This window comes from Bombus flavifrons, chromosome 3 (genome assembly GCF_040668555.2).
Source record: "Bombus flavifrons isolate JBK064 chromosome 3, iyBomFlav1_principal, whole genome shotgun sequence".
NCBI lineage: Eukaryota > Metazoa > Arthropoda > Insecta > Hymenoptera > Apidae > Bombus > Bombus flavifrons.
Window position 1 is genome coordinate 7777053 of NC_138444.1, and position 27745 is coordinate 7804797.

The 27745-nt window shown below is 29.8% G+C and overlaps 8 protein-coding genes across 16 annotated transcripts; 3 read left to right on the forward strand and 5 right to left on the reverse strand.

The window, feature by feature from the left end:
- Positions 1–1190: 1190 nt before the first annotated feature.
- On the reverse strand, positions 1191–7857 carry Top1 (DNA topoisomerase 1). Of its 3 annotated transcripts, none has more exons than XM_069109163.1 (12): positions 7726–7857; positions 7409–7454; positions 6471–6864; positions 6087–6400; positions 5859–6007; positions 5562–5768; positions 5324–5488; positions 4278–4369; positions 2981–3954; positions 2444–2894; positions 2227–2376; positions 1191–2145 (listed from the first exon to the last, which is right to left on the reverse strand). In XM_069109163.1, the coding sequence occupies exons 1-12, from the start codon at positions 7765–7767 to the stop codon at positions 2043–2045; spliced, it is 3087 nt and encodes a 1028-aa protein (XP_068965264.1). In that variant the 5' UTR covers positions 7768–7857; the 3' UTR covers positions 1191–2042. The 3 variants fall into 3 exon arrangements, with proteins under 3 accessions (XP_068965264.1, XP_068965263.1, XP_068965265.1); XM_069109162.1 differs by having other exon boundaries at positions 6087–6412; XM_069109164.1 differs by lacking the exons at positions 4278–4369; positions 5324–5488; positions 5562–5768; ... (3 more) ...; positions 7409–7454; positions 7726–7857 and adding an exon at positions 4036–4167.
- On the forward strand, positions 7832–13175 carry LOC138177892 (uncharacterized). Of its 5 annotated transcripts, XM_069109186.1 has the most exons (5): positions 11063–11237; positions 11523–11725; positions 11916–12428; positions 12505–12645; positions 12734–13175. In XM_069109186.1, exons 3-5 carry the CDS (start codon positions 12000–12002, stop codon positions 13025–13027), a joined length of 864 nt encoding a protein of 287 aa, XP_068965287.1. In that variant the 5' UTR covers positions 11063–11237; positions 11523–11725; positions 11916–11999; the 3' UTR covers positions 13028–13175. The 5 variants fall into 5 exon arrangements, with proteins under 5 accessions (XP_068965289.1, XP_068965287.1, XP_068965290.1 ...); XM_069109188.1 differs by lacking the exons at positions 11063–11237; positions 11523–11725 and adding an exon at positions 7832–7916; XM_069109189.1 differs by lacking the exon at positions 11063–11237 and having other exon boundaries at positions 11266–11718; positions 11988–12428.
- Positions 8549–10862, reverse strand: Rnmt (RNA guanine-7 methyltransferase). Its single transcript, XM_069109183.1, has 7 exons — positions 10429–10862; positions 10155–10347; positions 9840–10084; positions 9548–9729; positions 9265–9474; positions 8974–9188; positions 8549–8895 (listed from the first exon to the last, which is right to left on the reverse strand). Exons 1-7 carry the CDS (start codon positions 10660–10662, stop codon positions 8840–8842), a joined length of 1335 nt encoding a protein of 444 aa, XP_068965284.1. The 5' UTR covers positions 10663–10862; the 3' UTR covers positions 8549–8839.
- Positions 13176–13815: 640 nt separating the features above from the next.
- LOC138177889 (uncharacterized) lies at positions 13816–16294 on the reverse strand. Of its 2 annotated transcripts, none has more exons than XM_069109177.1 (5): positions 15883–16294; positions 15276–15708; positions 14998–15200; positions 14788–14924; positions 13816–14697 (listed from the first exon to the last, which is right to left on the reverse strand). In XM_069109177.1, the coding sequence occupies exons 2-5, from the start codon at positions 15638–15640 to the stop codon at positions 13816–13818; spliced, it is 1587 nt and encodes a 528-aa protein (XP_068965278.1). In that variant the 5' UTR covers positions 15641–15708; positions 15883–16294. The 2 variants fall into 2 exon arrangements, with proteins under 2 accessions (XP_068965278.1, XP_068965276.1); XM_069109175.1 differs by having other exon boundaries at positions 14788–14927; positions 15883–16292.
- A 104-nt stretch (positions 16295–16398) lies between these two features.
- Positions 16399–18533, reverse strand: RsfS312 (ribosomal silencing factor RsfS-like protein, 312). Its single transcript, XM_069109193.1, has 5 exons — positions 18373–18533; positions 18068–18153; positions 17140–17808; positions 16769–17029; positions 16399–16689 (listed from the first exon to the last, which is right to left on the reverse strand). The coding sequence occupies exons 3-5, from the start codon at positions 17465–17467 to the stop codon at positions 16484–16486; spliced, it is 795 nt and encodes a 264-aa protein (XP_068965294.1). The 5' UTR covers positions 17468–17808; positions 18068–18153; positions 18373–18533; the 3' UTR covers positions 16399–16483.
- Positions 18534–18773: 240 nt separating this feature from the next.
- Cdc6 (Cell division cycle 6) lies at positions 18774–21631 on the forward strand. Of its 2 annotated transcripts, none has more exons than XM_069109173.1 (4): positions 18774–19383; positions 19472–20413; positions 20503–20708; positions 20779–21631. In XM_069109173.1, the coding sequence occupies exons 1-4, from the start codon at positions 19119–19121 to the stop codon at positions 21010–21012; spliced, it is 1647 nt and encodes a 548-aa protein (XP_068965274.1). In that variant the 5' UTR covers positions 18774–19118; the 3' UTR covers positions 21013–21631. The 2 variants fall into 2 exon arrangements, with proteins under 2 accessions (XP_068965274.1, XP_068965275.1); XM_069109174.1 differs by having other exon boundaries at positions 19475–20413.
- Prosbeta2 (Proteasome beta2 subunit) lies at positions 21507–22885 on the forward strand. The gene is made up of 4 exons (XM_069109190.1): positions 21507–21631; positions 21851–22030; positions 22144–22459; positions 22534–22885. Exons 1-4 carry the CDS (start codon positions 21570–21572, stop codon positions 22807–22809), a joined length of 834 nt encoding a protein of 277 aa, XP_068965291.1. The 5' UTR covers positions 21507–21569; the 3' UTR covers positions 22810–22885.
- qua (villin like protein quail) lies at positions 22644–27458 on the reverse strand. Its single transcript, XM_069109172.1, has 9 exons — positions 26973–27458; positions 26156–26248; positions 25862–25978; positions 25268–25608; positions 24430–25192; positions 24158–24344; positions 23837–24088; positions 23462–23758; positions 22644–23384 (listed from the first exon to the last, which is right to left on the reverse strand). The coding sequence occupies exons 1-9, from the start codon at positions 27003–27005 to the stop codon at positions 23035–23037; spliced, it is 2433 nt and encodes an 810-aa protein (XP_068965273.1). The 5' UTR covers positions 27006–27458; the 3' UTR covers positions 22644–23034.
- Between the last annotated feature and the right edge of the window lie 287 nt (positions 27459–27745).

Consider the following 27745-nt stretch of genomic DNA (forward strand, 5'->3'; position numbering starts at 1 on the left):
TGTACTGATTGTATTTCATTATGTCATGTTAATTAGTTACTAATTTCTATATCGTAAATGACTTTAATAAAGTAAATTAAGAGTAATGTGACATATACGCACATATATATCTTAAATTCAGTCTACTTGATCATCGTATAAGTTAATGTAGTCTGATATACTGTACTAGTTTTATCTTCAGAAATATTTATAATCATCAATATTTGGAAAAAGACAATAATATAAAAAGATAAATATTATAAGAGTTTACTACTTTAGACAGTAAAATGTTTGAAATGAATGAAACATTCATTTTAAATTATTAATGAGATTAGAACATGACCAAACTTACTTATATATCAAAAACTAGTTTGTAGCATAACAGACGATTAAATTATGCGACTCTTCATACAATAATTGGCAGTTTTATGAGAATAGTGGCCTTTAATAACTTTACAACATTTCTTAAAACATATTAGTATACATTCTATAATTTTAAATAAAATGAACTAACTTGTGATTGTGGTTGTTATTAACGTAATGTTTTAATACAAAAGTTATAAAGAACCACCATTCTAATTACATATTTGTATAATTTTATAATTGCAGCTTCCTTAAATATATATATTTATATATGAGTGTAAAAAATTGTATGTGTTCATATGCATACAACACAATGATATGGGAATATTATGTCAGTGACGAGTAATTAATATTCGATTTAGCAAGATGAATGAATATTTTTATGATGGAAATAACATATTTATTATAAAGTCTACAATCTAACTAATGTGAATATATCCTAAGCTACTGAAAAAATTACTCGTCTCTGATCCATATTCCAAGATAAATAAGCGAATAATATATTCTAAACATGATTTACTTATAACAGATTAAAATAAGGTGTTTCACACACACATACTCTCAAATATTAATGTATAATTTGAGTCCCATGAGTCACACAAACAAAGACATTCTTCAAATTTAGAATATCTTGTACAAATGATTTACAGGTATATATTAGGAAAGGATTTTGAAAAATATTGCAATAAATTTGAGTATCTTGCTATTAAACAGTAAACAAAATTCAACTATGGCTATAAATATGATAACTAATTTGTAACATATTGAAGTATTTTTTTTTTACAATATTCTATATCATGGTGATCACAAGGTTTTTATGTGTACGAATATTAAAAAAATGTTAAAGATACACTGTGTTCACATTTATTATAGACTAAACATTTCTTTTATAAAGCATAAATCGCTAAAAGCAATAATCTATTTTTTAAATACATTAATATGTTATAATTATCTTTCGAGACGCTATATTTCAATCAAATTGGCTAACCACAATTTCGATTTGATAAATTTTATACTAAAAAATTTATGTAGAGCGCGCGACTCTAACTTTAATTAACATTCCATTGATGACATTATACACTTATGAGAAAAGACAAATTAAAGGAATATAAAAATTAGCTGCTCATTCGGCAGTCACATTTTTTTTAGATCTAATACACATACCTCTTTTTTACTTGGCTTGCAAAGTTTTCATAATCCTATGTACAATGCAGCAACCAATGTTTATTGTGCACTTCTAAATTTAGAGACTGTAAAATTCTTGTTCTAATGAAGTAACTTTGAGCTATATTCTCTAAATTTAGATCACTTGCACAAATTTTGCTTTTTTAATTCACAAATATTACAAATTTCTACCTAACACGAATTTAAATTTTCGTCAAACTATTCAATTTTAGTTTCTAATATTTATAAGATCAATTAAACATCTATATGCAAATGCGACCGCTAAAATTTTTACGCGATGATTGCTAAGCGATCAATTCTAGATTACAAGTATGTGTTTATTACATACTGAATATAAAGTCTTTACCGAAATTTAACGTAGTGTTCTATACAAAATATGTCTTCGCATTTTCACATTTATTTTTTGTAAATATAGAAAATTATACCATTACTTTTTCCTTCAATAATTTTAACGAAAATTTCACTAAATACAATCAGTGGGAGTTATTTTTCGTAATAATCAATCTTCTATGGGGTTAAAATACATAATCTGGTCCTGCCATGTCTATTGCCCATCTGAACTTATCCCTCTGAGTCTTATTATAAATCTTCTCAATAGGGACATTATGTTTCTTACACCTAAATAATATAAAAATAAAAAGTAATATTGTGCTTATGATTGTAATATTTAATATAAAATAAAAGAAGAATCAAAGTTACCATGCAACTGTAATTCTAGGATCCAAATAATTCAACTTGGAGGTGCCTAGAGCAATTTCTTTATTTTCCTCCTTGTCTGTTGCTTGAACCTCCAATTTTGTCAATTGCTCTTTTAATCTATCAAGAGCCTTCTTCTTCTTTTCATATACGCTATAATAATAAATACACAATAAAGTACTTAATACTACTTAGTTTTTAATAATTAACCAATACGTACACTTTTTCTTTAACAGATCCATGCTTTGCATCACGTTTGGCTTCCTTTACAGCATGTTCTGCTTCACTTATAGCTTGCTTCTTAGCTTCTATTTTTGCCTTAAGGTTTTCCATAGATTTTGCATGGGTTTTAGGCACTGAACGTTGATGATTACACAATATTGCAACAGCTCGATTTGCTCTATTATATGATAAAATCTTTTCTGCTTCTGTATCATCAGGATTTGTTAATTTATCTAATTGCTGCTGCAATGTCCATGAAGCATTATATGTCCTGAAGACCTTAGCAGTGAGACCTTCCATCAATTCATTTAAATGTTTATTCATAACGGTTGTATTAAGACGATCAAATAAATCATCACTTGGTGATTTATTTTCCATAAAAAGTTGCAAGTTTTTAAATACCCTTTTTTCTACTGGCACTTCATTGTAATACCTTATAGAATCTTTACCTATAAATACAATAAAAACATGTATACAAATATTATACTAAAAAATTTCATCTTTATCTAATTTATAAGCAAAAAATTCAGCATACCTAAGAAGTCAAATACAACTACATACTCCTTTCCATCCTTTTGCTCATGTAATGTGATGTGTTCTACTCGTAAAGAACAACAACCTACAGTATCTGCTTGATCTTCGTCTTTTTCATTACCAGCTCTGAGAGCTAATTTGTCTATAAAATATAATGCAACAGCTCTTTGTCTTATGCGCATCTCCTTACTTTTCCAATCTTCCCTATATTCAGCACGAATTTTATCTATTAATTGTGCTAATTTTCTAGCAGTTTCATATTTCTGCCAATCTTTTTCTCCTTTAAGTTTGCTTGACGGATTAAGCATAACGTATTTCACTTGTCCTTGAATATTCTCTGTCCAAGATGCAAGCCAGGTAACATTAGGATCGTGCCGAACTTCCTTCCATTTGTGGCCTGGTGGTGGCTTTGGTATATTAGAATCTTTGGAACAATTAATAAGAATATCTTCTGGCATAACTCTTCTTTTCAATTTGCCCATTTTAGGGTGTTCACCACGACCTCTGAATAAACCAGGCGGTTCAATCTTGAAATTACCTATTTTTTCTTTATGACCATCAATAATACAGAAACCATATTCTTTTTGTATTTGTTCATTCGTTTCTTTTATTTTCTGCTTTTCTTCTTTTGTCATTGCTTTCCGCTCTTCGCTTTTTTGAACAAAATACGAATGCATTTCTTTAAAATTGCACTTACTCAAGTCATTTATTTTAGCCCTCTCTGATTCAGTCATCACTTCTCTCCAATCATGGAAGAAGTTATTATTAAATGCAGACTTCGTAGTGTAATCATGATCCAACATGCGTGCATAGAAAGTCGCAACTTCTTCTGCATCTTGACTTAATTTCATTTCTTTTCCACAGTAATAAAATTTTACATCAGGGGGAAGTGGCTCATATGGAGGTGCAAATACTGGTCCTTTATGTTCCAAGAATGTCCATTTTGTCCCATCATTTTTCTTCTCTTCTTCCCACCTATAACAATTTTTTCATTTAGTTTTATTTCGTATTTGTTTCATTGTGCTTCAAAAACTTAACCTTAAAATAGATAAATACATATGCAATTTCAATTTTGTAGAATATTTGCATCTATAAAAACAATGTACATTTATCAAAGACGTTATTCTGATATTTGTAATAACTTTAAACATATTTTGCTTTAAAAAATATGTATATAAGTTTTACTATATTATATTTCATCTGAAAAATGTATTCACGCATACACACAAAATAAGGTTAGGACGACATAACCTTATTTACTTATACGTTGTAATTCCCCAAATCATAAGAAACTTTACCATTTCCAAACTTCTTGTTCTTCTTCTTGCTTCTTTTTCCTTGGGCTAGAATTTTCTCCTTTTGATGCTCTTGCGCCTTTCTTCTTTGGTTTCTATAAATTTTATTTTATAGTTAATTCTTTCGCTCCTAACGTCGGATATATTCGGCATTCACATAATCCGCGGAGACGAATGCGGGATATATCAAATATGCACGATGTGACCCACAGCGACGTGTACAACAAAATGGTACAAAAAATATATACTCCATATGATTGACACGTGCTTATGGAATTTATATTGTGTTATATATGTCGGAGATAAAAGAACATCGGGATTTCCCGGCTATGTCACTTCGAGCCCGAACCCATCGTCATAAAGCCAGATTGAAACATTAGAACTATTGCTTATTTTTATTACTTAAGTGCAACTATAGTAAAAGCCTGGACTAGGGTATTGGGGTTTTTCCCAACATTCCAGCCGGGAAATCCCGATGTTCTTTCATCTCCGACATATATAATATATATTTATATTATATTATATATAATATTGAATTAACAGATCAAATTTTTAAAAAATATCAGAAAAAAACAACCTGTCATCCTATTACACCCGGAAAAAATCACCCATCAAGACTCAATGGAAGACATTTTCCTTCACTTTATGAAGCTACAGGAAAACATAGATCACAAAGATGTGTTGTGTGTGCGAAAAACTCTAAGAGACAAGAATCTCGTTATCAATACCAAGAATATGATGTTGGGTTGTGTATGTTTCCATGTTTCGAAACATATATTGAATTAAATTATTAATCACTGTATATTATTCTTTCACTATTTTCAATTGCTAATCAGATTCTATATACCTATTAAATAAGTTTATATCTTTTATGTAGAAATTATGAGTATATTGTTTTAAAGAAAAGTCCCTTTTCTTTCAAGATAAACTGTCCACCCACAATGTGCACACTTTCGACGCTAGCTGACCGAATCGCCGTAGCGAAATTGTTAAGTAAGATTATAACATCATTAATGCATATAAAGAATATATGTAAAGAATCACAGTACCTGTTCAATATCATTTTCATCTTCATCATCTTCATGTTTTCGCTTTTTCTTCTTTGCTTTTGTATCATTCTTCTTTGACTTTTTACGCGCTGAAAGTGGGACATCATCTTCTTCCTCTGAATCTAAACTTCTTTTAACACTTGTAGGAGCCATGGACCTTGCACTCTGTATAATTTTTATATTATAATATACATATCTAATTTTTAAATAATAAAAATTTAATATAAATTTGACTTACCAATGGCATATCTTCATCCGATTCTTCCTCAGTTTTAATTGTTGTATTATGAAGATCTGAAAGTCTTGTGTCGTTTCCATCAGTTGAATCCATACTACCTTCTTCTTCATTCATAGCTTCTTCGTCATCCTCATCTTCTTTAATATATAACGGTTGTTCTCCACCACTGTCATCATCATCTTCAGGTTCAATTTGTGATATAGGTTCCTGTAATTTATTATTTTAAATTTATTTAATTATTCGAATTCATTTGTTTCAAGTATAAGAATAAATATATTAGAAAAAGTATATATGTACTTCTTTCACTTCATGCTTCAAGGTTTGGCCAACATCAAACTGAAATACTTCATTTCCTATGTGATTAGGTTTTACATCAACTACTTCTTCTTTTACTTTAATTTCTTCCTTCTCCTTCTCTTTCTTATCTTTATCTTCTTTATGTTTTGCTATAGATTAGATAAAATAAAAATTAACAAGTTCATTCTTCGTCCATAACTTTGTTGTATACCTTATGTTATAACTTACATTTTTCTTTCTCATGACGATGTCGATCTTTTTCTTTATCATGGCGATGTTTATCTTTACTGGATAAATTATGTTTATCTTTGTCTTTTTCAGAAGAGCGGTGCTTTTCTTTGTCATTTATATGAGATGTGGAATGTCTTTCCTTGTCCTTCTCTAATGAATGTTTTCTCTCCTTTTCTTTATCCTTAGAGACATTTTTATCCTTATCTTTGTCACGAGAACTTGAACTTATACTGTGTTTGTATTTATCCTTATCCTTACTTTTCTCCTTGTCTTTCTCTTTGCTTTCTTTATCCTTGGAACTACTGTGATGTCTGCAACATAATCTGTTGTATATGAACATAAAACTATGTGTAATTAAGTACAAAATTATATTAAATATACCTGTCTTTATCCTTGGAACTTGAACTAGAGCTAGATCTGTGATAATGTTCTTTATCTTTACTTTTATCCTTTTCTCTTTCTTTGCTTGAAGAACTACTACTTTTGTGTTCTTTATCCTTGCTAGATGATGAGTTACTCTTTCTATCCTTATCTTTATCTTTGTTACTACTGCTACTATCATGTTTATCTTTTTCTTTAATAGAACTAGAACTATGTTTATGTCTATCTTTTTCCTTTTCCCTGTGATCACTTTTATGATTTCTATCCTTCTCTTTGCTTCTCTCTTTGTCTTTATGATCTGATTTATGAGATCGTTCTTTATCTTTATCTCTATGTTCGGATTTGTGTTCTCTTTTTTTGTCAAAGCCATTTGACATGCCATTTATATGAGCATCTAGAAATATACATATAATACATATATATACACACACATAAATATATATAATATCAATTGTATTTCAAAATCTTTTTATTGAAAAAATAAATCATTTTGCATGTAATTATTTAAATAAAATTGCATAATTACTAAAATATAAAAAAAAATTATTTGTATTCCTCGATTAAATTTATTATATATTCGAAATATTTAACTAAATGTGAAATGCAAAAATAATTTAAAATGTATTGTATTCATTTAGTTAAAAGAGGCAAATTAAGAAACATTCCATAATTTTTACTTTAAAAAATTGAAATTCTAAATTCTCGTAATACAGAACGTGAACAAGTGCCAACTAAAAAAATAAAACTAAGTTTGAATTGCAGGAAGTCGTAAGTAGTTCGGACGCTTCGTCAGAGTCGAAACACGTGTCAGACCGGTCGGGTCGTTGGCAGCATTAACTCTTTGGTCGTTGCGTTGAACTTAACATTTGCTGCTATAAAGTTCTGATTTCAGCTATGTCAGATTACATGTGTTAAAACTGTACGAATAAACCACTTACCACTATAATTTCCAGTCACATTGCTATTCTCCTTGATCTTTTTTTCCTGAAACAAAAAAATTCACATATAAATATCATCTTAATAAGATCGTAGCACGGTATATAACTATCTACTCCTCCGTTGGACTTAACGTCTGGCAGTGTGAAGCGAGCCAGGTAGGACTTAGTCGCAGACGCCATTTTGGGACTTAGAAAAATTTTGCGTCCACGACTATGCCGTACGTACAAGAGAAAAGCCGTAATATAAGACAAAATACTAAAAAACTGTACACGTAGATAAACGCAATGAAGCAAATAGATATTAAATAGTCACTTACTGAGTCGGAATTTGACTGCGTTGTTGGTTGCTCGAGATCCATTTCTCGTACAAACGCACTGATAGACTTTAGCGACGCAAGGGCTAACAGAAGCGAGAGAAGAAGACTGGGGGCACACACACCACTATTCGACTATACACTTCGCGTGAGACTGCAACCGAGCCTACGCTTAGAGAGGAGACCCAGTCAAAGTATCAAAAATATCTAACTGCGCATGCGCTTCTTTGCTCCGCCTCTTCGATCCCCAATACAATCCCTTCCACCGCAGTTCGTACCTGCCTATTCAGTCGTTCTCTTACAATAATGTTTGGTTATGAACATAACGCTAACAATTTTATAAATAAATCTCATGAGAGTAGTTGTTAATGTATCAATTGCGTTTTCCTATCGATGAAAATCGCTTTAATTTTGAAAAGAAATATCTAATTTTTATTCAACCGTTGCTACAAACTTCAATTTTAAGTGGAGATGTTCGTGACATATAATCGAATATATATCGAGATTCATAACATAGGAAATATATCACATTAAAAAATTATTTATTGTTAATTTCTTAAAACTTCATCATTAATTCAAAGGAATATACAAAGATCTAAGCTATTGTATGATATGATTTCTATAATATTAACCTTTTATAGTTCTGTTAACTCGCTTTTTATGTCTATGGCTTATGTAAGGAAAATAACATGTACTTGTAATTAATGGCATAATGTTATATAGAGGTTAACAAGGCTTATTTTATGTTCAAATTTAACGAGTTTATTTTTATAAAATTCAGCGCAATGGGTAAAAAAGTTTACACCATCTTCTTAAATCATAATGCTATTCATATTAAATTTATTAATTTTATGTTTATATAAAAAACAATCAAATCCATAATCCATAATCAAATACATAAAAGTATATTGTATACATTTAGCTTGGAGTGATATATTGTTGAACACATTGGAGCAAGTTATTTAGAATATCAATTAACTATATATATATATACTGTATTGACATACGTGTGTATTTTTATAGCAACAGACTAGTTCGTACAGTATACAGTCAGTGCTTAATTTTATATTAAAAATTTAACATCTTATAGTTCCTAATTTTTATAATTTTACATATTCTAATGTTGCTTCCAGCCAGGTTTCATTTTTTCAAAAGAAAATACTGCATATAATGCTAAAACAAAATTAATGTTATTACAATAAAATTAACAAACGTAATTAATTATACTAATATTACTAATTTTCTACTAACAAGTAACTTCCCATTCTGTTCGAGATAAAGTCCCAATCTCACGGCGAGTAGAAGTCTTTTGCGAGCAATATTCTTTAGCATGTTGATAATCTTTATCAGGGTTACCAGTAAGCTGTACCTCGCGTCGAGGTGGATAAGTTTCTAAACTTTGTATTTTACTAAGTAACATTCTACCTTTATCCCCATCTTTCATGCGTTCATAAAAGCTGTCAAATCTATAATTAAACAAAATTTTCATTATTTATAAATATGATAGATATACAGTAAGTACAGTTACTAAATTCTTTTTACCTTTCAAATAGTACTAAATTTAAATCAAACTTTGAAGCTAGTTTACGAAATACAGGTAAATAGACAAGAAATTCTGGACAATTAACAACACCTTCTAATTGAAAATGATATTTAGCACCAAAAAGAGGTGGTTTTGTTTTGTCACAAAAAAATTCTACATTATAAATGTCATTTCCAAAACCATCACCATCGCACTTCTGCCATCTAGAACTGATTAAAACAAGCATTTAATTTTTGTATAACTTTAGCTAAAAGTTTTCCACATATTAAAAGATGAACTTACACTAGATCATATGCATTTGGGATAGTTCCAATAAAATAACCTCCTGGTTTTAAACATTCACTTGCATTTCTAAACATACATTCTGCTTGTTGTAGTGACTCAAAACAATAATGGAATGCAAATTGACAACTAACCAAGTCAAGTGATATACTGGGATCTTTAAATTTTGTTCTCAATCGAACCTGAAATCATTTTTTATCACTGATTTCTCCATTGCTAACATAAATAGTAATTTTGTCAATTATTTGTTCAGTATTCCTCTACAAACTCATGGAAAAGTAAAAACAAATACCTTTGTACAATCAGCTGTTATGAATTCTGCTGAGAACATAGAAAAATATCTTCTTTCTTGAGAATATCTTTTTGACATCTGTTTATATCGATCCTGACATTGTTGCATAGTTACATCAGCCAAATCGGTACAGATCAAATGTGCTGCATTCATTTTTTCCCATTTAAATAGATCTCCTCCTTTACCACAGCACATATCTAGCACTTTTAAACGGGCATTAGTTGGAGTTTTATTAATAAATTCCACTGTAAATGATTTTTAATTAAAAATTGTTGCACACAAAAGTATTATTTTATATATAAATTAGTATCTCACGTATAAGCATGCTTTTAATCCAATTGTTAAAATTTCTCATATACAAAATTCTGCTTTTATTTCTATCTTTATTTAGTACTGAATTATAATGTTGTACTACTAATAATGAGTTTTCAATGTGTTCTTCCTTGCTTGATGATTCTTTTGTTTTCTCACTGTTACTAGTAGTTAAATCTGCTGAAGTATCATTAACCTATGATATACAGATAAAAGAAAATGATTTAACAAATAAATAAAATGTTTCAAAAATGTGTAATATAATAATTATATATACATTTTGTTCGGCATCATATTTTACTCGCTTAGATGAATTTGCATCAGAATAATGTTCCTTAGTTCGAGAGTATTTAATTTGTGTATGAGTTTTATCATTTACTTCAATCTTCCTTTTTCTTTCCCTAGAGAACGTCTGTGATTTTATTGTAGGTATTGTTTTTTCATTGTCTTTTTCTGATAATATCTCATCTTGCTTTTCTTTGGCTTTATTCATTACTTCAGGTGCAGACATATCCAAGTAAATGAAATCTCGTCGAATTATTAAATCTTATTCTACTGTTTTCTCAATAGATACTTCCGTTTCTTAATAAATATTATATTATGTATGCATGTAAATAAATCATTAGTATCAAATATGTTTAAGTAAAAACAAACCATTTGTAAAAAAAAACTATATACGCATAGCACTTACAGTGCTAACAATTCTTTTACGTCTACTCTGCATCTATTTTCAGTAAAATCAGGATCAGAGTTATCAATGCTGACAACGTTATTCGTATTTCACAAAAATACCCTACAAGTTGTAAAGCCTTTATGCAGTGTTTTCTTTCTATTTCTAAATAGCTTTTTTAGCCATTTTTCAGTTCGCTCACGCATTCTATCTTTATATCCCTATGGCTTTAGAGCTCCACGGTTCAAGCCTAAATTCCCCAAACAAATACGCAACATAGTAACTGAAGTAACAATGTATATTTAGTAATTTAAAATACAAAATTTATTAACAAATAAATATACATAGAATAATATGTACATATAAACAGATAAGCCTCATTTCTTTCAAAACAGAAATTATATTTTTACTCTTAAGTAATAATTTGAAAGATATCTTTATTTTAAATTAAGCATTGAATTATACACAGTACCTTTTTCAGTTAAATAATATTAAACAATCTGTATTATTTATATCTTACATATTTGATTTTGTTTTTTTATAAATGTATGCACCTTATAAATATGTAATGTTCCTTCTTTTGTTTTGAATTATATTATGTAAAAGAATAGTAGTCAAGTAAAGAACATGTATTTATTATCCACGTATATAAATTTATATAAATTTTAATGAAATTTTATTGATAACTTTATTTACCACAGTGCTGCCAAGTATGCACTTGCTTTCACATATGCATGCCTTGCTATAGCTTCAAAGATAGCACACTTTATTTAACTCAAACAGCTATATATTTATAATACTTCAAGAAATGCGACGAATATTTCGTTGTTACGACGATATTTTGTAGTACGTAACAAGGAATTTACATATTATATCAATATAGCTACATTTTTTAAGGTTGGTGGTAGGTAGACATTGAAATTTCATTAGAGATTGTATGTATTACATTCTCTCATCTATTATCTGATCTAGATTTGTTATGTATGTAACATTCTTATCTAACAGCTTATCTGAAATTCAATAAGAAAGCAAGATAAATAATAGTATTTTGCTTCACTGTTAGTAAAAATCATGTTCCTCTATTTTTTTTTCAGATATTTAAAGAGTTATTCATGTACAATTTATATAAATTGTTGAGCTTTTTATTTAACGTACTCTTCTATTAGAATAAATTTTGCATGCATTGTAAGATCATGGATACATTTCCTACGCAAAGGTATGAAACAAAGATTGAAAGTTTTGACACATGTATGATCGATCCTGCAAATCAACAGCAAGAAATATCTGAAACAGTCAGTGATCAGACATCTTCTCAAACAATTGAAATAGAGAATCAAGAAAATCATGAAAATTCAAATTTACATCAGCAACAACATGATTCAGAAGTGCAACATCAACAAGATCAACCTAATCAAATTTCACATATACAGTCCAATATTCAACAAAGCATGACTCTTACTCCAATTAGAATACCAGCTATACTCGATGGAGAATATTTTACAGTAATTAGAGTAGAAGACAGTAATATAACAGTTCAATGTGTACAATGTCAAAGACATTTAAATGGAAATTTGAGATCTACTGGAAATTTTTTAAGTCATATTAAAGTAAGATTTATTTATTTTCAGAATTCTTGCACTTTAATATAATTGTTTTGTATTCATTAATCTAAGTGTTCTACAGAGATTACATCCTTTTATGGTTGATAAAATTAAATCTAAAGCTAATCAAAGAAAACCTGCAATGATATATATTGATTTATCAGCAGCTAAATGTCAAGAAATAATAAGAACAAGAGGAGGATATAGGAAATGTTACAAAACAGTAAGCACATTGTTCATGAGCTTAATCTTATATGACAAAAAATTAAAATTAAAATTTTGCAGAAATTTAAAAAGTTATATTTATTTAGGATGTATGGCAACCAGAAAGTGAAGAAGCTTATGATCAGTCTAATGAGTGGTCTGAAAGTCCAGTAATTCGTAGACGTAAGATAGATGAAGCTGAATGTTCTGATCTTTTAAAAATATCACATAATAATTCATTTGTAATGGGAGATGAGTTTGATGCAATTGGACGAAATATTGCAGCAAAACTTAGAAGTATGAAATTAGACCAAAGAATTATAGCTGAAAAATTATTAAATGATATTTTATTTGAAGCGCAATTAGGAAATCTTCATAAAGACTCTAATATACATGTATAGGAAAAACATATTATAGACTAAGGAATGTGTGCAAGTAGATAATATAGTTATAAATGAATGGATGTATAAGGGAGCATATATTTTTTATCAAATTAAACTTATTAGTATTTCTTTATTAATGTTATCTTATTACGTACCACTTTAATATTAATAATCTCAAAGTGGTTTTCTGCTAAGATTTGGCAGTCAGTATGAAATAATGTGTAAAAAATATTTTACACAAATATTTTTTAGTTAAAATCGCGATAATAAAGAGATAGTAATGAAATGATAGTATTTAAATTTAATATACGTCTTCAAAGATGAGAGAAACACAGAGTAAGAGATATACATATTTTAACACTTATAAGTATTCACATAAGTATCTCTATATATAAATGTGCAATGTAAATATTACTATACAGATATAAAATTCGTAGATAAGGAGAAATGCTGCTGTATCTAGTAACTATATGTAAATGTTTTTAGACGGATTTTCTTATGAATGTTTCATAAACATAGCTACCTAATTTATAATCATGTATGATAAATACATTTTTCACATTATGTAACTATCAATATCAGTCCTCAGTTTCTCAGTTTAGATTTAAACATTGTAACTATAAATTTTAATTGCATCAGCTACTCCATTGTCCTATTCGTTAATAATAGTTTTCTAGTATATCTATTTTGTAAATGATTTGTATAAATATAAAACAACCTCATGTTCAAGTAATATATAAAAATTAAAGCATTTGTGAAATCACGTTTCAATGAATATTTTACCATGAGACAATTTTATCCATTTGTCAGCTGGTATATATCCTACGTTTCTTTGGTTTAAGCAAAGCACAATAAATTATAGTTGATAAAACGCATAGTGTCATACTTCCAAGAATGACCAAAAATATATAAGAATACCAAAACCCATCCCAATCTGCATAAAAATACCAAGATAATGTTAAAAACGTATTTTGCATTAATACAAAAATATAATATGGCAATACCCACTTATCTGCATACTTAAATTTAATTCTATATTCAATTAAACTAACTATGTACACTAATCCTAGCCATAAATTAAGAAAAAAAGTAATAATGTCATAATATTGCGTATAATAAAAAAGATATATTAACATAATACCATAATGTATACCAAGCACAATGGATAAGTAAACTGGGTAAAATTCATAGAATATGGCAATGGTAAGTATACGTGCTAGAATGAAAAAGAACCACCATAGAAAACTCAAAAATTTTCCTACAGGATCATCTTCTTCTAAACCTTTTGCTGAATATCTTCGTTGTGGAACTTTCAAATCTTGCATGGTATTGTTCTTTCTTTCTGCAATAGATACTACCTTAGTAAATAATTGCTCAGATTCTGTATTTTTTGGAACTATACATATTGAATCTGGTCTTGGTGGAGCTGGTACATCTGGTATAGGTAAAGGTGTAACTGTAGTAATTCCACGTAAAGGAGTTGGAGGTGGTGTAATATATACATTTTTAGGTGGTAAAGGAGGTGTCACAGACACTTGACGATCTAAAGAAATGTGAGAATCACATTGCTCCTTATCTTCGTGTTGAACTTTTACAGATTCTGGTTGTTCTAAGGAATTATCTATAGGGTTATTTTCTTTTTTATCAGATAATTTTAAAGGTGTGCCTTCTTCAAAATCACAAAGTTCCTATAATTATATAAATTAAATAAATACTTTAAAAGGAGAAATTATTTTCCCATGTTGTAGGTAACCATGTAATTTTTAATATTAAGATACCTGAATGCAATATTTCTTTAACCACATTGCCCATGGTAGTTTCCTACCATTAATACGTTGACTTTCAAATCTTTGAAATGAGGTAGTCTGAATGGCAAGTATTACAATGGATATAGTAATAGAAAGCACCTTTACAACTGCTACAAAAATAATCTTAATTTGGTATTTACAATTTTATTTAAATTATACTGCAAATCGTAAATAAAATACCAGATTGATGAGTCTGATGAAATGATGATTCACGAAAGAGTAAATGTGTTTGAAAGAGAGCTTGAGGAACTGCTTGAAACCATGCTTGTAAAAAGAAATATAATTCTATAGCTGCAGGAGCAGCTGCTATGTTTAAAGTCTCAGTTCTTTCTTTTCCACTTAAAATAATAGCTTCAATAGATAGTACTATAAGACCTGCATACCTAAAAAATAATTAGATATTATATTAATATAAATGAATGAGACTATTAGTTATTTTGAGTAGAAAATATTAATACCTATAAAGAGAAAAAAAAACAAAGCCTATCAGTTGACAAAGTTGGAGACAGAACCAACAAAACATTCCCTTTGTTAATTTATCATCATTTGACATCCACCAATCTGGTCTTGAAACAGTTAACATAAAGTATGCAATTGCTGGTGCATACATAAAACAAATAGTGCAACAACCCCATACCAAGTTATTTTCTTTGAAATGCTGTATAGCAACTACTAAATCAGCAGAAAAATGAATTATATATACAAAACAGCTGATTAATGTTGGAATTAAGAAAATTAAATAAATTTGTTCAGTTGACTTTAAAGGAATTTGCAAGAAACGGGTGGACTTTTTTTCACAAACTGAATCTAAATTGTTTGTCATTTTTTGTGATTAGATAAATTTTTCTATTTTTTCATATTTTTCTTCCTTTAAAATAATCATATGATTATCTGAAATAAAGAATTGTATGATAAAACAAACCATAAAATTAAAGATACCTTAATTTATCACATAAGAATATATATAATATATAAGTTGAAATTCATGATAATTAACAATGTGCAAATAATGATACATTTTTTTAATTAAACGATTTACAATAATTGAAAATGTATATACATTACCTATATAAGTACTGTTGAAAATTAATTGCACTTTCATATGGGAGAAAGAATATTCTTTGCCATGGATTTAGTTACATAAATTTTTTACTAAAGAACCAGATGTAATGTTTTCTGTTATTATAAAAATTATTTTTTATGTTATATGTTATAAATAGTATAAAAATGCCGATGATACCCGTTAGGTGGACAGACTATTATTCTAATCGCGTTCTGTTGATACACGCGGTTTAATATTACATGTACCAACACAAAATTTATTCGCGCAAATGCGTCTATATTGTAATTATTAGTCAGCGTATGAAATAGAGCTGATAATTCGATAAGATTTCATTTTGTTGATCTGCGATAAAGCGCCTTCAGATATGGACGCTTATTGCAAATGGAGAATTGCTTCAGAAAGCATAAATAGAGCACGAAGAGCGGAATGAAAGAGGGGGGAGGGAAGGGAGGATGATTGGTAACTTATACACATACTTTTCAAAAACTATTGCATGAGAATTATGTTTTAGAATTTTATTTTACTTTTTGTATAGAATTTATTTAATAAGGATCATATCTTAGTGCATAAAAAATAACATATATCATTTAGATAACTATTATATTAATTGTCTATACACTTCATTTTTTTATCATCATCATTATTCTCAATTGGTTCTAAATCAGATAAAAACGTATTATATTGTTCCATAATGTCTTTGTCAGTAGAACTTCTACTTTTATCGTCATAATCAGGCCCAACTGACCACAATGTTTCTAAATCATATAATGATCTAGCAAAATTTGAAAAAATATGTAATACAATATTTCCTAAGAACAAAAGGAATATATAATAATTCGATTATTATAAAGATATAGTAAATCTGTCCCAACACAATAAGAAAATTACCTAAATCTAAAGCGAGCCAATCTTTTGAATCTTCTCCTTCAATTTTTGGCAAGAAATCTGTTTTGTCCTTTTTTAATTTATACACTTTCCGGACAAAATTAGCAAGTGACTGCATATGCTTCTTTGATCTACCTGTTACTATAACTATGTAATCAACATATTGTAATTCAGAGGGTACAGAAGTAACAAAGATATTTTTGGCATTACTTTTTTGTAATAATAATACAAGATCTTCTATTTCAAACACACCGTTTACGCCACCTGAAAAATGATTGTATTGATATCTTGTATTAAGGAACATTATTAATAATTGTTCTTAAATAGCAAAAAGTTTGTATAATAGTATATAAATAAGTTTCATTACTACTCACGTTTTAAATTTATTCCTTCATAAGGATCGTGAGGTTCTTCCTCAATTCTTAAATCTTCTAAATTAATCATTTCTTGTTTTTCACTGACATCAAAAATAATTTCTGCATTTTCATCTTCAAAAACTTTATGAGTGGTACTAAGCGAACCGGCTAGGTTATGTGACTCGTTTTCAATATTTTTATCGCCATCAAATTGTTTTTGATTGTTATTTGGAAACATCGTAATTTGTCTTAATTGAGAATATGTTACTACATTATTTGTACGAGGTTTTAAATATTTATAAAATTGTATTTTTGTTCGTAATAGACTTGTTAGTACAGTCCGCATATTGTTCTGCACATATATAGCAAGGTTAAGTTTATTCGAATAACCTAAACGCCAGTTATTCCATTTGATCGCTATTACTATTAACTCATATTATAATTGTATAACATATTTTCTAATTTTATATTAACTCATATTATAATTGTATATTTTCTAATTTTATATTATGAAGGTTAAGGTTAAGAAAACAAGGTTCCAAGTAATTTAAACGATCAATTTATTAAATTGTATAAGTCACGTGCATGGTAATAAAATGAACTCTCTGCATAAGAGAAGTTAACTGTGAAAGTTGAAATCGATACAATTTTTTAAAGTTGACCTGGTTGAAGATGTTACTCTTACAGCTGAAACAAAAATTTTATAAAGCTAATAAGTGCCTTTTTTTAAAGACTTGTGTTAAGATTTGTACAAATAAAATTATTTTTATAAGTAGAACTTATATATTACAAACATGACCAAATGTTTAGAAAATTGCTTTTTAAATTTCTTTTCAAATAAATCTTTTATATACATATTTATCAATATATATTACTGTTTTAATATCTTTTTGTAACAAAAAAAAAAAAAATGTTAAATATATATTATAATACGCTATATACTTACAGAGGTTATAGATATAAAATTTATTTAGACCTCGCACGCATTTTCCTCCTTTTACGTTTTAGCCTGCGCATCCTCTTTTTTCGCCACTGAAAATTGAAAATTTCCTATTTACTTTTCTTGTATTTTTATGTTTTTTGATAACTTAACCTATTGCTTTTGTGATTCGAATGTTAGGAAACATGTCAAATAACCATGCAGTGCAGCAACAATTGAAGAAATATATATTTTATGATTCAAAAAATATGTAATAGCAAACTTATTATCAAAAATATTGAAATTAACAAGAAATATTAATATCATATTACCTTCGCCCTCATTTTCTGAATATGAGATCTCTAGATTAGTCTAGAATATCTCGATTGCGTTAGTCGGACCTTCAACTTCGTACACGTTTTAATGCCAATATGGAAGAGAATAGCTCGCTTCTTCTGATGTTCTGATCCTGGAAATTTTAGTCTCTCTAGTTCTTATGTTTACCCCTAGAGGGCTAATTAATTTTATGTATCCGTATTTTATACACATTATATTAAAACGACTTGTTTAAATCAATTTGTATAATATAAGTAATATCATATTTATTAATGTTGATTTGTATCTGTATATTTTTTATTGTGTACTGTCTTAAATTAATATCTTATATTTTTCGGATGTTTGTTTTTACGCGGGAATTGATATTCTTCCATTTCCTTTTTACATGCCTTCGGTTTCCCGCGTTTAAAGCTTTTTCCCGCGGAAAATCTCGGAGTACGGCACTTGTAGCGCGGCACATAAGTACTTGGAACGTGTTTTATTAAGGAAGTATATGTAATTAATTAGAACATTTAATTTGTAAATTGAAATAACATTAATGAATGTGTAATTTTATTCGAACTTTGGGAAAATTGTTGAGTGACTTTTTGGCTTTTCCAAAAAATTGTAGGTTAAAAAGCAATAGGAAACAGATATCAAACAGTTTATATTAGACACATTATTTCTACAGAAAGAATACAATTTTTGTGTGCGAAAATTGTGTATGTTAATTTATTAATTGTGTAATTTAATTAATAAAAAAATGACAGGTGTTCAAATGACAATTCCATTCAAAATAACAAAGAAATGTTCATTTTATGGAACTAAAAATAATGTAATGAAAGAAGATTTTAGTAATGCAACTGCGAGAGATTCTTCTCATAAATATACACCATCTGTGAAGAAGATTATTACTTTAAGTAGTAGTGAATCAGACTCAGACTCAGACGTAGAAAATACTAAAGTCAGTGATAATGCTATAAGTGTAAAAACTCTTCAATGTATGCAGAATTCAACTGAAGCTGATGGTATGTGTAATAAATGAATTTATACATTTTTAATGAATATATATTTTTTGTATAGAATGATACTAATGGTTTTATATATCTTTTTTAGAAGATCATGGTTCTACACCTCCAAAACAGAGAAGGATAGATAAATCATTTCCATTAACATCTTCAACCACACCTTCTACTCTTTTTGATAAATTAAATTTGGAATCTTCTCCAACTAAGGAGGAAAAACTGGTTCCTAAAAGATTATTTGGAACAGAAAGATATCGCAATGCTCGTAAAGCTTTGCACAGCTCAGTACCTGATACCTTACCTGGTAGAGAAAATGAATTACAAAAGTTACAAGAATTTATGGAAGAGCATTTAAAAAATGAAACATCAGGATCCTTATATGTATCAGGACCACCTGGAACTGGAAAAACTGCATGTCTTTCAAAGCTTATATTAAAGACTGAGTTCAAATCAAAATTTAAAGTAATCTATGTTAATTGCACAACTATGAAATCTGCTGCTACAATTTATGCAAAAATTATACAGAAGTTAGGATTACCACCCATTTTAGCTGAACGAAAATCTGGAAAATATAGTAAAGGAGTTATTGAAAAATATTTAAGCTCTAATCATAAAATGTTGCTATTAATTTTAGATGAAATAGATCAATTAGAAAGTAAAAAGCAATCTGTTTTATATTCTGTCTTTGAATGGCCATCAATACACAATTCGAAACTGATTTTAGTTGGAATTGCTAATGCTTTAGATTTAACAGATAGGATATTGCCTAGATTACAAGCTAAATGTGAATTGAAACCAAAGTTGATGCATTTTTCGCCATATACAAAACAAGAAATATGTAATATAATATCTGAAAGATTAAGTGAAGCAAATGTGTCTGACTTGTTTACTAAAACTGCAATACAAATGTTATCTGGAAAAGTTGCTGCTATTTCTGGTGATATTAGAAGAGCATTGGATATCAGTAGAAGAGTAATAGAACTTGCAGAATCTCATAAATTAGCACAAGTTTTACAACCTACCAATAATAATGGTATGTGTTATATGGAATGAGAGCAAAATAAAAGTAAGAAAAAACATATTGCTATTTTCTAAATAAAATAAATTCATTCTTTTTTACAGAAATAAATATACCTAAAAAGCAACAATCTGCAGTGGACCAGCCAGTGGATCTAAAAGAAGTCATCACTGTATTAAACGGTATTTATGGTGGATCTCAAAATATTGAAAAGGAGGAAAGTACATTTCCATTACAACAAAAATTACTATTGTGTTCTTTGTTACTTATCCTAAACAAAGGGCGAAACAAAGATGTGACAGTGGGGAAAGTAAGTGTACAATACAAAAACAACTGTTTAATAAAAAATGTCAATGTATATAAATATAATTCTGTTTTAGTTGCATGAAGTGTACAAAAAGGTTTGCAAGAAACGAAATATTCATGCTGTCGATGGTTCTGAATTTTATAGTCTATGTTCATTGATAGAAACTAGAGGTATTTTAAAGTTAACAAGAAAAAAAGCAGCTCGTTTGACAAAAATAAATTTGGAATGGGATCAAGAAGAGTTAGATGCAGCTTTGCAAGACAGGAATATGATGGCAGAAATTATTAACGATATAACTTGTTTATAGATGTTATTTAAAGAAATTTTCATAATTTATTAAATTTCATATCATTTTGTAAATATTAAAAAGTATATAGCATCTTTTTAATAATTTGAGAGAACCACTTTAGAATAAGCTGTATAAATTATTTCATGTTTTATATTATTTTTTTATATCATAATGAACGCATTTAATGTTTCATATATTGTATACAAGTTGATGTAAAAGGAGAAATTCATGTGATTTTTAGTGTGTACCGTAGCGGTCTTTTTAAATTTTTGAAACCAAGCAATACATATTTTTGTTTCAAATTTTATTTCTTGAGCATTTTGTTATATTTGACTTTTAATAAATATAACATTTTTAATTGTATTTATTATTATTTTGATCCATTTGCATATAAGAAAAAGGTAAGTTAAGTTGGTTCATACATTATTTAAGATAAAAATAAGTTAAAAATGAACTATTTTCGTGGTTGCTCCACACAAAGCTGCCATCTACTGGTAAATGGTGACATTTGTGAAATGCTTTTCGTTCATTACTGCGTCTCTTTTCACACAGTTATAAGTTAAAACTTTTGAATCATGTCTTCGGTACTTGTGCCTGAAATTCCTGCTCCAGGATTTTCTTTTGATCTTTGTCAAAGGTAATGGTAATTATTTTAAAATTAAAAACATCATTATATGTATATCAGTACAAGCAATCATAAAAGTGAAAAGTAATGTATCATGCTGCATAACCTATTACAAGTTAATATTGCTGTGTCATTTTGTAATATTATTGATTTTTCCTAATAAATTTTTCTTATGAATTTATAAAATACATAAAGAACTGTAGAATTTATTTGAGTGTATATTTTTTTCAGAAACAATTTTTTAGTAAAGAAAGGATTCCAAGCACCTAAAGCTGTTAAAACAGGAACAACAATTGCTGGTGTTGTTTATAAAGATGGAGTGGTTCTTGGTGGTGATACAAGATCAACAGAAAATACCATAGTTGCTGATAAAAATTGTAGTAAGATTCATTATCTTACTGAAAATATATAGTGAGTATTTAAAAAAAAATTAATTTCATTAGTAATTATTCAAAGCAATATAATATTAACTAATATTCTAATTTAAGAATAATTAATAGAATAATTTAATAATTATTTTTAAGTTGTTGTGGTGCTGGAACTGCTGCTGATACTGAAATGACAACTCAAATGATATCCAGTCAGTTGGAGTTACATCGTTTAAATACTAACCGCATAGTGCCAGTTTGCACTGCAAATGCTATGATTAAACAATTATTGTTCCGTTATCAAGGAAATATTGGAGCAGCTTTAATATTAGGAGGTGTTGATTTGGATGGACCACACTTATATTGTATTCATCCTCATGGATCTTCAGATCGTCACATTTATACTAGTATGGGTACAGGATCATTAGCTGCAATGGCTGTATTTGAAAGTAGATGGAAACCTGATATGACAGTAAGAATTTAAATATTTTTACTTATTTTATTATATTTTGTACAATCACATATTTCATTTTTAAATGTTTGTAGGAAGAGCAGGCTAAAGAATTAGTTGCAGATGCCATTCGCGCTGGTATATTTAATGATCTAGCTTCTGGTTCTAACGTAGATTTATGTGTCATACGTAAAGGTTCTGTTGATTATTTACGCCCTTATGATGTTGCTAATGTTAAAGGACAGCGCAATATATCGTACCGATATAAACGTGGTACTACCGCTGTGCTTAACAAAACGGTTCATCCTATAATCATTGAAGGGGAAACTGTGCATAGGCTTAATACAGAGCCAATGGATACTTCATCATAAAATGTATCAAACAGTTTTACTTTACATTTGGATATATATGTGAATTTGTAATAAATAAAGCCTTAATCTCTCTCTCTCATAACGCTTAAATTTATAAAATTCAATATTCTTTCCAATTAATAAATTTAATTCCAAACATTAAAATATAAATATATAACATGATTTTATTTTATTTTAGTACTGTAATTACTATGGTACAAAATAGTATTATTAAAGCACAATGTTTTAAAAAAGTCCCGCCGATTGTTTTAGTCTTTGTCTTTTCCAAGCAGGAAGTTTTACAAATTCGTCTGGTTCCATTTTAAAAATCGCAATGAAATTATCGAAAGTAAGATGCATTTCTTTACGGACAACGTCAACACCGGATGGTAAATTTTCCGGATCACCTTTTAAGACAGAAAGAGGATACTTTACATAATTATCGAAGTCACTCAATGATTTCGATAACGTTTGTATTTTCGGTAGAAATTCTTTATCTTGCAGAAGTGTGCAAAATGTTTCAAACGATTTGTATTCCCTCAGTAAATTGTAATTCCAATTATCGAATAATCCAATGAACGTTGAAGGTTCCATACCTAAAAAGATGATAAAATTATTTTACTTCAAGGTCTTTTGGTATCTTTGTTTTTAGAAAATAAATAATTTACAATACCCTGTTTAATTATAGAAATCGTTGTGTTTCGATCTCGACCAGCTGGGTGAGTGAATAAAAATATCATTGCATCATGTACACACTCCTTCAACGATTTAGGAATAGAAGACTTTCCAATCCAGATCCATATCACATTTCCTGCATCTAATAACCAAATAGCTTCTGGAAGAAGACTGTTTTGACCAAATCCAAGAACTTCTTCGCCAACAAACATTTCATTGTCCGTCAAGCATTGGTATAGATGTTTTTCAAGCTCTTCTCCGTCGTCAATAACTTCTGTGCCGTAAGTACCTTTACCTTAAAGATTAAATTTAAAGTTCACTGTTATAATCCAATGTTAAGTTCATATTATAATTCTTATTATCTTTCGTCAACCTCCGAGTTCTCTCCAAAAATCGTCATCTTCGTTATTTTCAGTTATCAGAGGTGCATTTCTGGGCGCAAGTCGTCTAGATGCTTGTCTAGCGTCACCAGTACTTCTCCCACCACACCATACTACAGGTGAATTAGAAAATAGAATAAAAACTCCACTAGAATCGAGGCTGCTGGATGATCTCAAAGGCCGTTCAACTGCTTTCGACGTGTATGGAGTAGATCCGAAAACTCTAACGAGATACTTTTCCGGAGCTACGAAACAAACATCTCATTAAGAATTTAATTAAATAAACATAATAAATAATTTATCCTACTGCTTACGAGAATCGCGATGCCTTCCAGCTAGTATTTTCAATTTTCCATCGTAAATCTGCAACAAATGAGGTGGTTCTCTGCCTTGACATGCTTTTACTAACTGGCCAGAGGTATCTTCCGTCAAATGACAAGCTGCTTCTAAAGCGGCTTCTCGATCCGCGTTTATAGAATGGACTCCTTCCCAACAATAAATCTGTGATGTCACGTTATTTCAAATTTAATAATAATTAGTAATAGTTATTGTTAATTTAACAATCGAAATTACATTTTCAACGTACGATTGTTCTACTCCTACGTCCTTGTCCATATTTGTAGCACATTACGTAACAAGCTTCTGCGTAGTATATTCCTTTGTCATCCACTTGAATCATTCCTTCTTTATGGGTTACTCTCCAAAGAGTTCTTTGACCGGATCCATCGTCAACTAGTTGGCACCCAGTAGCCATTTTAGGTCTTTCATTCATATAGTCAGGATCAAAATTCGGTGGTAAAGTGAGCGGTCTTGTCTTTGCCGGTTCCCACCCTCTAATAAGAGCCTTCATCTCCGTTGGTTCACAAGCTTCCAGCGCTCTTTCCACTAATACACCATTACTATAATTTTTCTTTTTTACAAATCCTCGTGCGTTACGAATCGCTTCCAATTTTTCTCGAGCGTTCACATTACGCCCGACCCAAGCCCAAACACCAGCCTCACCACGATCGATTAAGTAAACGGCTTCAGATGTGAGATCAGCTCGGAGAATCGGTCCAGATTTCAGTTCAGCAACCTTATATTTACCGGATTGTTCGTTACATCTATACAGTTTGACTGGGCTTGGCATATTGACTCGGTAAAGGCGATCCGGCTTGACCACTCTTGTGGAAGGATTTAAAATACTGGCGAACAGTTGTCTATCTCCCTCCGGTAGTGTCTGTTCGTAACCATCATCGATGATGATGATACGACCATTGTTATTTTCTTTTCTCACTTCCAAGATACTGGCAGCGTGTCGTTTGTGCAATGGATCTGCTGACGATCCCAACCAAAGGAATACGATAGCCCTATGTACCATTATATTATTATTAATATATTATAACAGAATTATTAATGATTATTCAATTCAATTTTCTACGCACTGCGATAGAACGTCCACAAGAATAACGTCCCGTGAACTGAAATGATCCCAATGAACTTTTTCAAGTTCCGTCAAGACAGGGATCGCTACGCCAGTTACTCTGTGCAATTTGCATGATGGTGTTTCAAAGTGGAAATTTTCAATAATAAGATGCTGGCGGAAATAGGCTAAAAATCTAGGACTTTCTCGTCCTTGGGCCTCCCTTGATAGAATTGTGGCAGATATTTGTGAATCTAATTCGGCCGCTCGAAGGGCTGCTGCCCCAGAGATTGTTGAATCGCAAGCAGATCCAATCCAGAAATGAATTACACGAACTATCGCAGTCGATTTTATCTCCTTAACCTGTTTAAACGTTATAAAGAATATAGTTTACGCATATAATTAAACTGTGGGTGTTTATATAAATTCAGATTTTTATAAACATAACTAAAAAAGGATATCTTTTCCAAAAATGCATTCGAAGTTTACATATGGTTGATCAAAAATCATAGTGGTGTAAGTGAAGACTTATTTTAACATTCAAAAGTACATAATATTTCCTTAATTTCATAGTTAATTAAGTTACAACTTTATTCTTTAAAGGAGAAAGAATTACCGGCATTCCAGGGTAAGGTAGTGGACCGTCTTTCGGTGACACCGCGTAGATAATGTATGCCAACTCCGAGAGGAAATGTCCCATATTACTTCCTGTAACGGCTGTAACTCGTAAACCCTGTTGCACGAACATTAAAGGAAAATTTAGTGCTTCACACTTTCACTTTTTGTACTTCTTAAACTCTCGAAAAGCAGCGTAGCTAACTAAAACTATATGATACATCTAAACTACGTGCATATATCGTAATATAACGGGGAGTGTAAATTATGTTGCATTTTTATTTTGTTACGGTACCTCGATTTTCCAAATGCGAAATGTACTGCTGTTCCTCGGAACATTCTTAAAGATTTCACCGTTAGAATCATCGGAACGGCAGGTTCTGTCGTCCTGAGACACATAATTGAAATTTGACTTTTAGGAAACTGTACTCTTTTTTAAGTAGGTAAATTTTGTATAAATAACTTTTATCATATGACAAAGCAATTTTTTGTTATTTGAAAAAATTTTGCAAATGAATCTTGTTTTATACGTGCAAAATAGTCCGGTAATAACGTTATCGCGAACATTAATTTCAAGGATTTTATAATGGATAATGATATCGAATTGATGTGGTCATTGGTCATATACGCGTTATCGAGCAAAAATAAGAAACAAGCGATATGGAAAATGAATCCGCGAAATTACAATTTTAGTAATTTTCACGGTAAAATTATATTGACCTTCGTTTCTCCTGGTAGTCTGAGACATACAATGGCTCACGAAAGTATTTGAATACTTGTGAGAATTCTTTTTGAATATATTATGTGTGTTATACGAAACATTATGGGATTTTATTAGCACTGTAACGAGACACAACTATCGTGATTATATTGATAAAATTTGAAACGAATCTGAAGATGTATATAGAAGTTGCAAGATATTTATAATACATATAATATATTCATTAAAAATTCTCATGAATGTTTCACTTTCGTGAGACATTATATTCTGTTTTCTTTTATACTTTTCATAGTCCAGGTTAGTGTAATAATAATACCGGCCCGTATATTCTCCTCACGCTTTCCTTCACTCAATCGAGATCGTTATTTCTACTGTATCTTTAATTACACACCGGCTCTTCGATCTTTCCGAATAGTTCTGACATTTGCCACTGTTTCTTGGTTTTCAAACACGATTTTATTTTTCGCGCTCTTATCGATCACTGACCGTCCGATTCTTTATGAATTACTTGTCTATTTGAAATTGATCGAGCACCTGCTTGATCGTTTCGGATCTCGAACTCGGAATCACGACACGAGTGTGCGCGCCTGTATTTCGCAACGGAGAAACGCGATCAGTGCTCGCACTGAACGGTTGCTGGCAGAAAACTGGGGTATGAGAACTCACGGGAGTGAAGTCCTCGGAAGGACTTAATCGCAGGTGATCCGTAATCGAGCGTATGTATGTTTGTGCACGCAACTATTATATGTAAGTCTGTTTCTCTCTATGTTTATGTTTGCGGCCATAATTGAACGGCCTAAAGAAATATAGCTGGCGAAATAATCATTTTTATCAAAAATTAATTGCCGTGTACTTTTCACGGCGGATGGTGTTTCTACTGGAGCAGAATGTAAGCAAGAATAAGTGTAACAGAGAAGCGGATGTATATTGTTTCTGTATCCACAGAAATAACTTCCAATTAGACGCGGTGGCACAGTTTGAATGCGGGGAATATTCATATTTGATACTAATTGGTAATGAAGAATAGATAATTTTGGACCTTCCTGAAAGAGGATCGCGTTATTTCGATAATCTCTTAAATTACGAAGTTACTGTCACTGGATTAAGCTAAATCCATAGACATTCGTTTCGACACGAATAACTTTTTATGACTGATTTGTTAAT

Bases quoted from the DNA above. Each gene is read 5' to 3' on its own strand.
- qua (XM_069109172.1), bottom strand. From the start codon at position 27,005: ATGTCAGAACTATTCGGAAAGATCGAAGAGCCG. The intron at 25,609-25,861 runs GTAATTCTTTCT...ACGTTTAAACAG, and splicing joins TACCTTACCCTGGAATGCCG to GTTAAGGAGATAAAATCGAC. The intron at 23,759-23,836 runs GTTGACGAAAGA...TTAATCTTTAAG, and splicing joins TTTTTGGAGAGAACTCGGAG to GTAAAGGTACTTACGGCACA.
- Prosbeta2 (XM_069109190.1), top strand. From the start codon at position 21,570: ATGTCTTCGGTACTTGTGCCTGAAATTCCTGCTCCAGGATTTTCTTTT. The intron at 21,632-21,850 runs GTAATGGTAATT...TATTTTTTTCAG, and splicing joins TCTTTTGATCTTTGTCAAAG to AAACAATTTTTTAGTAAAGA. The intron at 22,460-22,533 runs GTAAGAATTTAA...AAATGTTTGTAG, and splicing joins GATGGAAACCTGATATGACA to GAAGAGCAGGCTAAAGAATT.
- LOC138177889 (XM_069109175.1), bottom strand. From the start codon at position 15,640: ATGACAAACAATTTAGATTCAGTTTGTGAAAAAAAGTCCACCCGTTTC. The intron at 15,201-15,275 runs GTATTAATATTT...ATTATTTTTTAG, and splicing joins GTTTTTTTTTCTCTTTATAG to GTATGCAGGTCTTATAGTAC. The intron at 14,928-14,997 runs GTATTTTATTTA...TTATTTTTGTAG, and splicing joins TCATCAGACTCATCAATCTG to CAGTTGTAAAGGTGCTTTCT.
- Top1 (XM_069109162.1), bottom strand. From the start codon at position 7,767: ATGGATCTCGAGCAACCAACAACGCAGTCAAATTCCGACTCA. The intron at 6,008-6,086 runs GTAAGTTATAAC...TCTAATCTATAG, and splicing joins TCGTCATGAGAAAGAAAAAT to CAAAACATAAAGAAGATAAA. The intron at 4,370-5,323 runs GTACTGTGATTC...TAAAATTTATAG, and splicing joins ATGAAAATGATATTGAACAG to AAACCAAAGAAGAAAGGCGC.
- Rnmt (XM_069109183.1), bottom strand. From the start codon at position 10,662: ATGTCTGCACCTGAAGTAATGAATAAAGCCAAAGAAAAGCAAGATGAG. The intron at 9,475-9,547 runs GTAAGTTCATCT...TGTTTTAATCAG, and splicing joins CCAAATGCATATGATCTAGT to TTCTAGATGGCAGAAGTGCG. The intron at 8,896-8,973 runs GTTAGTAGAAAA...ATTTTGTTTTAG, and splicing joins AACAGAATGGGAAGTTACTT to CATTATATGCAGTATTTTCT.
- Cdc6 (XM_069109173.1), top strand. From the start codon at position 19,119: ATGACAGGTGTTCAAATGACAATTCCATTCAAAATAACAAAGAAATGT. The intron at 19,384-19,471 runs GTATGTGTAATA...TATCTTTTTTAG, and splicing joins GAATTCAACTGAAGCTGATG to AAGATCATGGTTCTACACCT. The intron at 20,709-20,778 runs GTAAGTGTACAA...ATTCTGTTTTAG, and splicing joins AAGATGTGACAGTGGGGAAA to TTGCATGAAGTGTACAAAAA.
- LOC138177892 (XM_069109188.1), top strand. From the start codon at position 12,000: ATGCATTGTAAGATCATGGATACATTTCCTACGCAAAGGTATGAAACA. The intron at 12,429-12,504 runs GTAAGATTTATT...AGTGTTCTACAG, and splicing joins ATTTTTTAAGTCATATTAAA to AGATTACATCCTTTTATGGT. The intron at 12,646-12,733 runs GTAAGCACATTG...ATATTTATTTAG, and splicing joins ATAGGAAATGTTACAAAACA to GATGTATGGCAACCAGAAAG.
- RsfS312 (XM_069109193.1), bottom strand. From the start codon at position 17,467: ATGCGGACTGTACTAACAAGTCTATTACGAACAAAAATACAATTTTAT. The intron at 17,030-17,139 runs GTGAGTAGTAAT...ATCATTTTTCAG, and splicing joins TGAAGGAATAAATTTAAAAC to GTGGCGTAAACGGTGTGTTT. The intron at 16,690-16,768 runs GTAATTTTCTTA...TTTTGTTCTTAG, and splicing joins TTGGCTCGCTTTAGATTTAG to GAAATATTGTATTACATATT.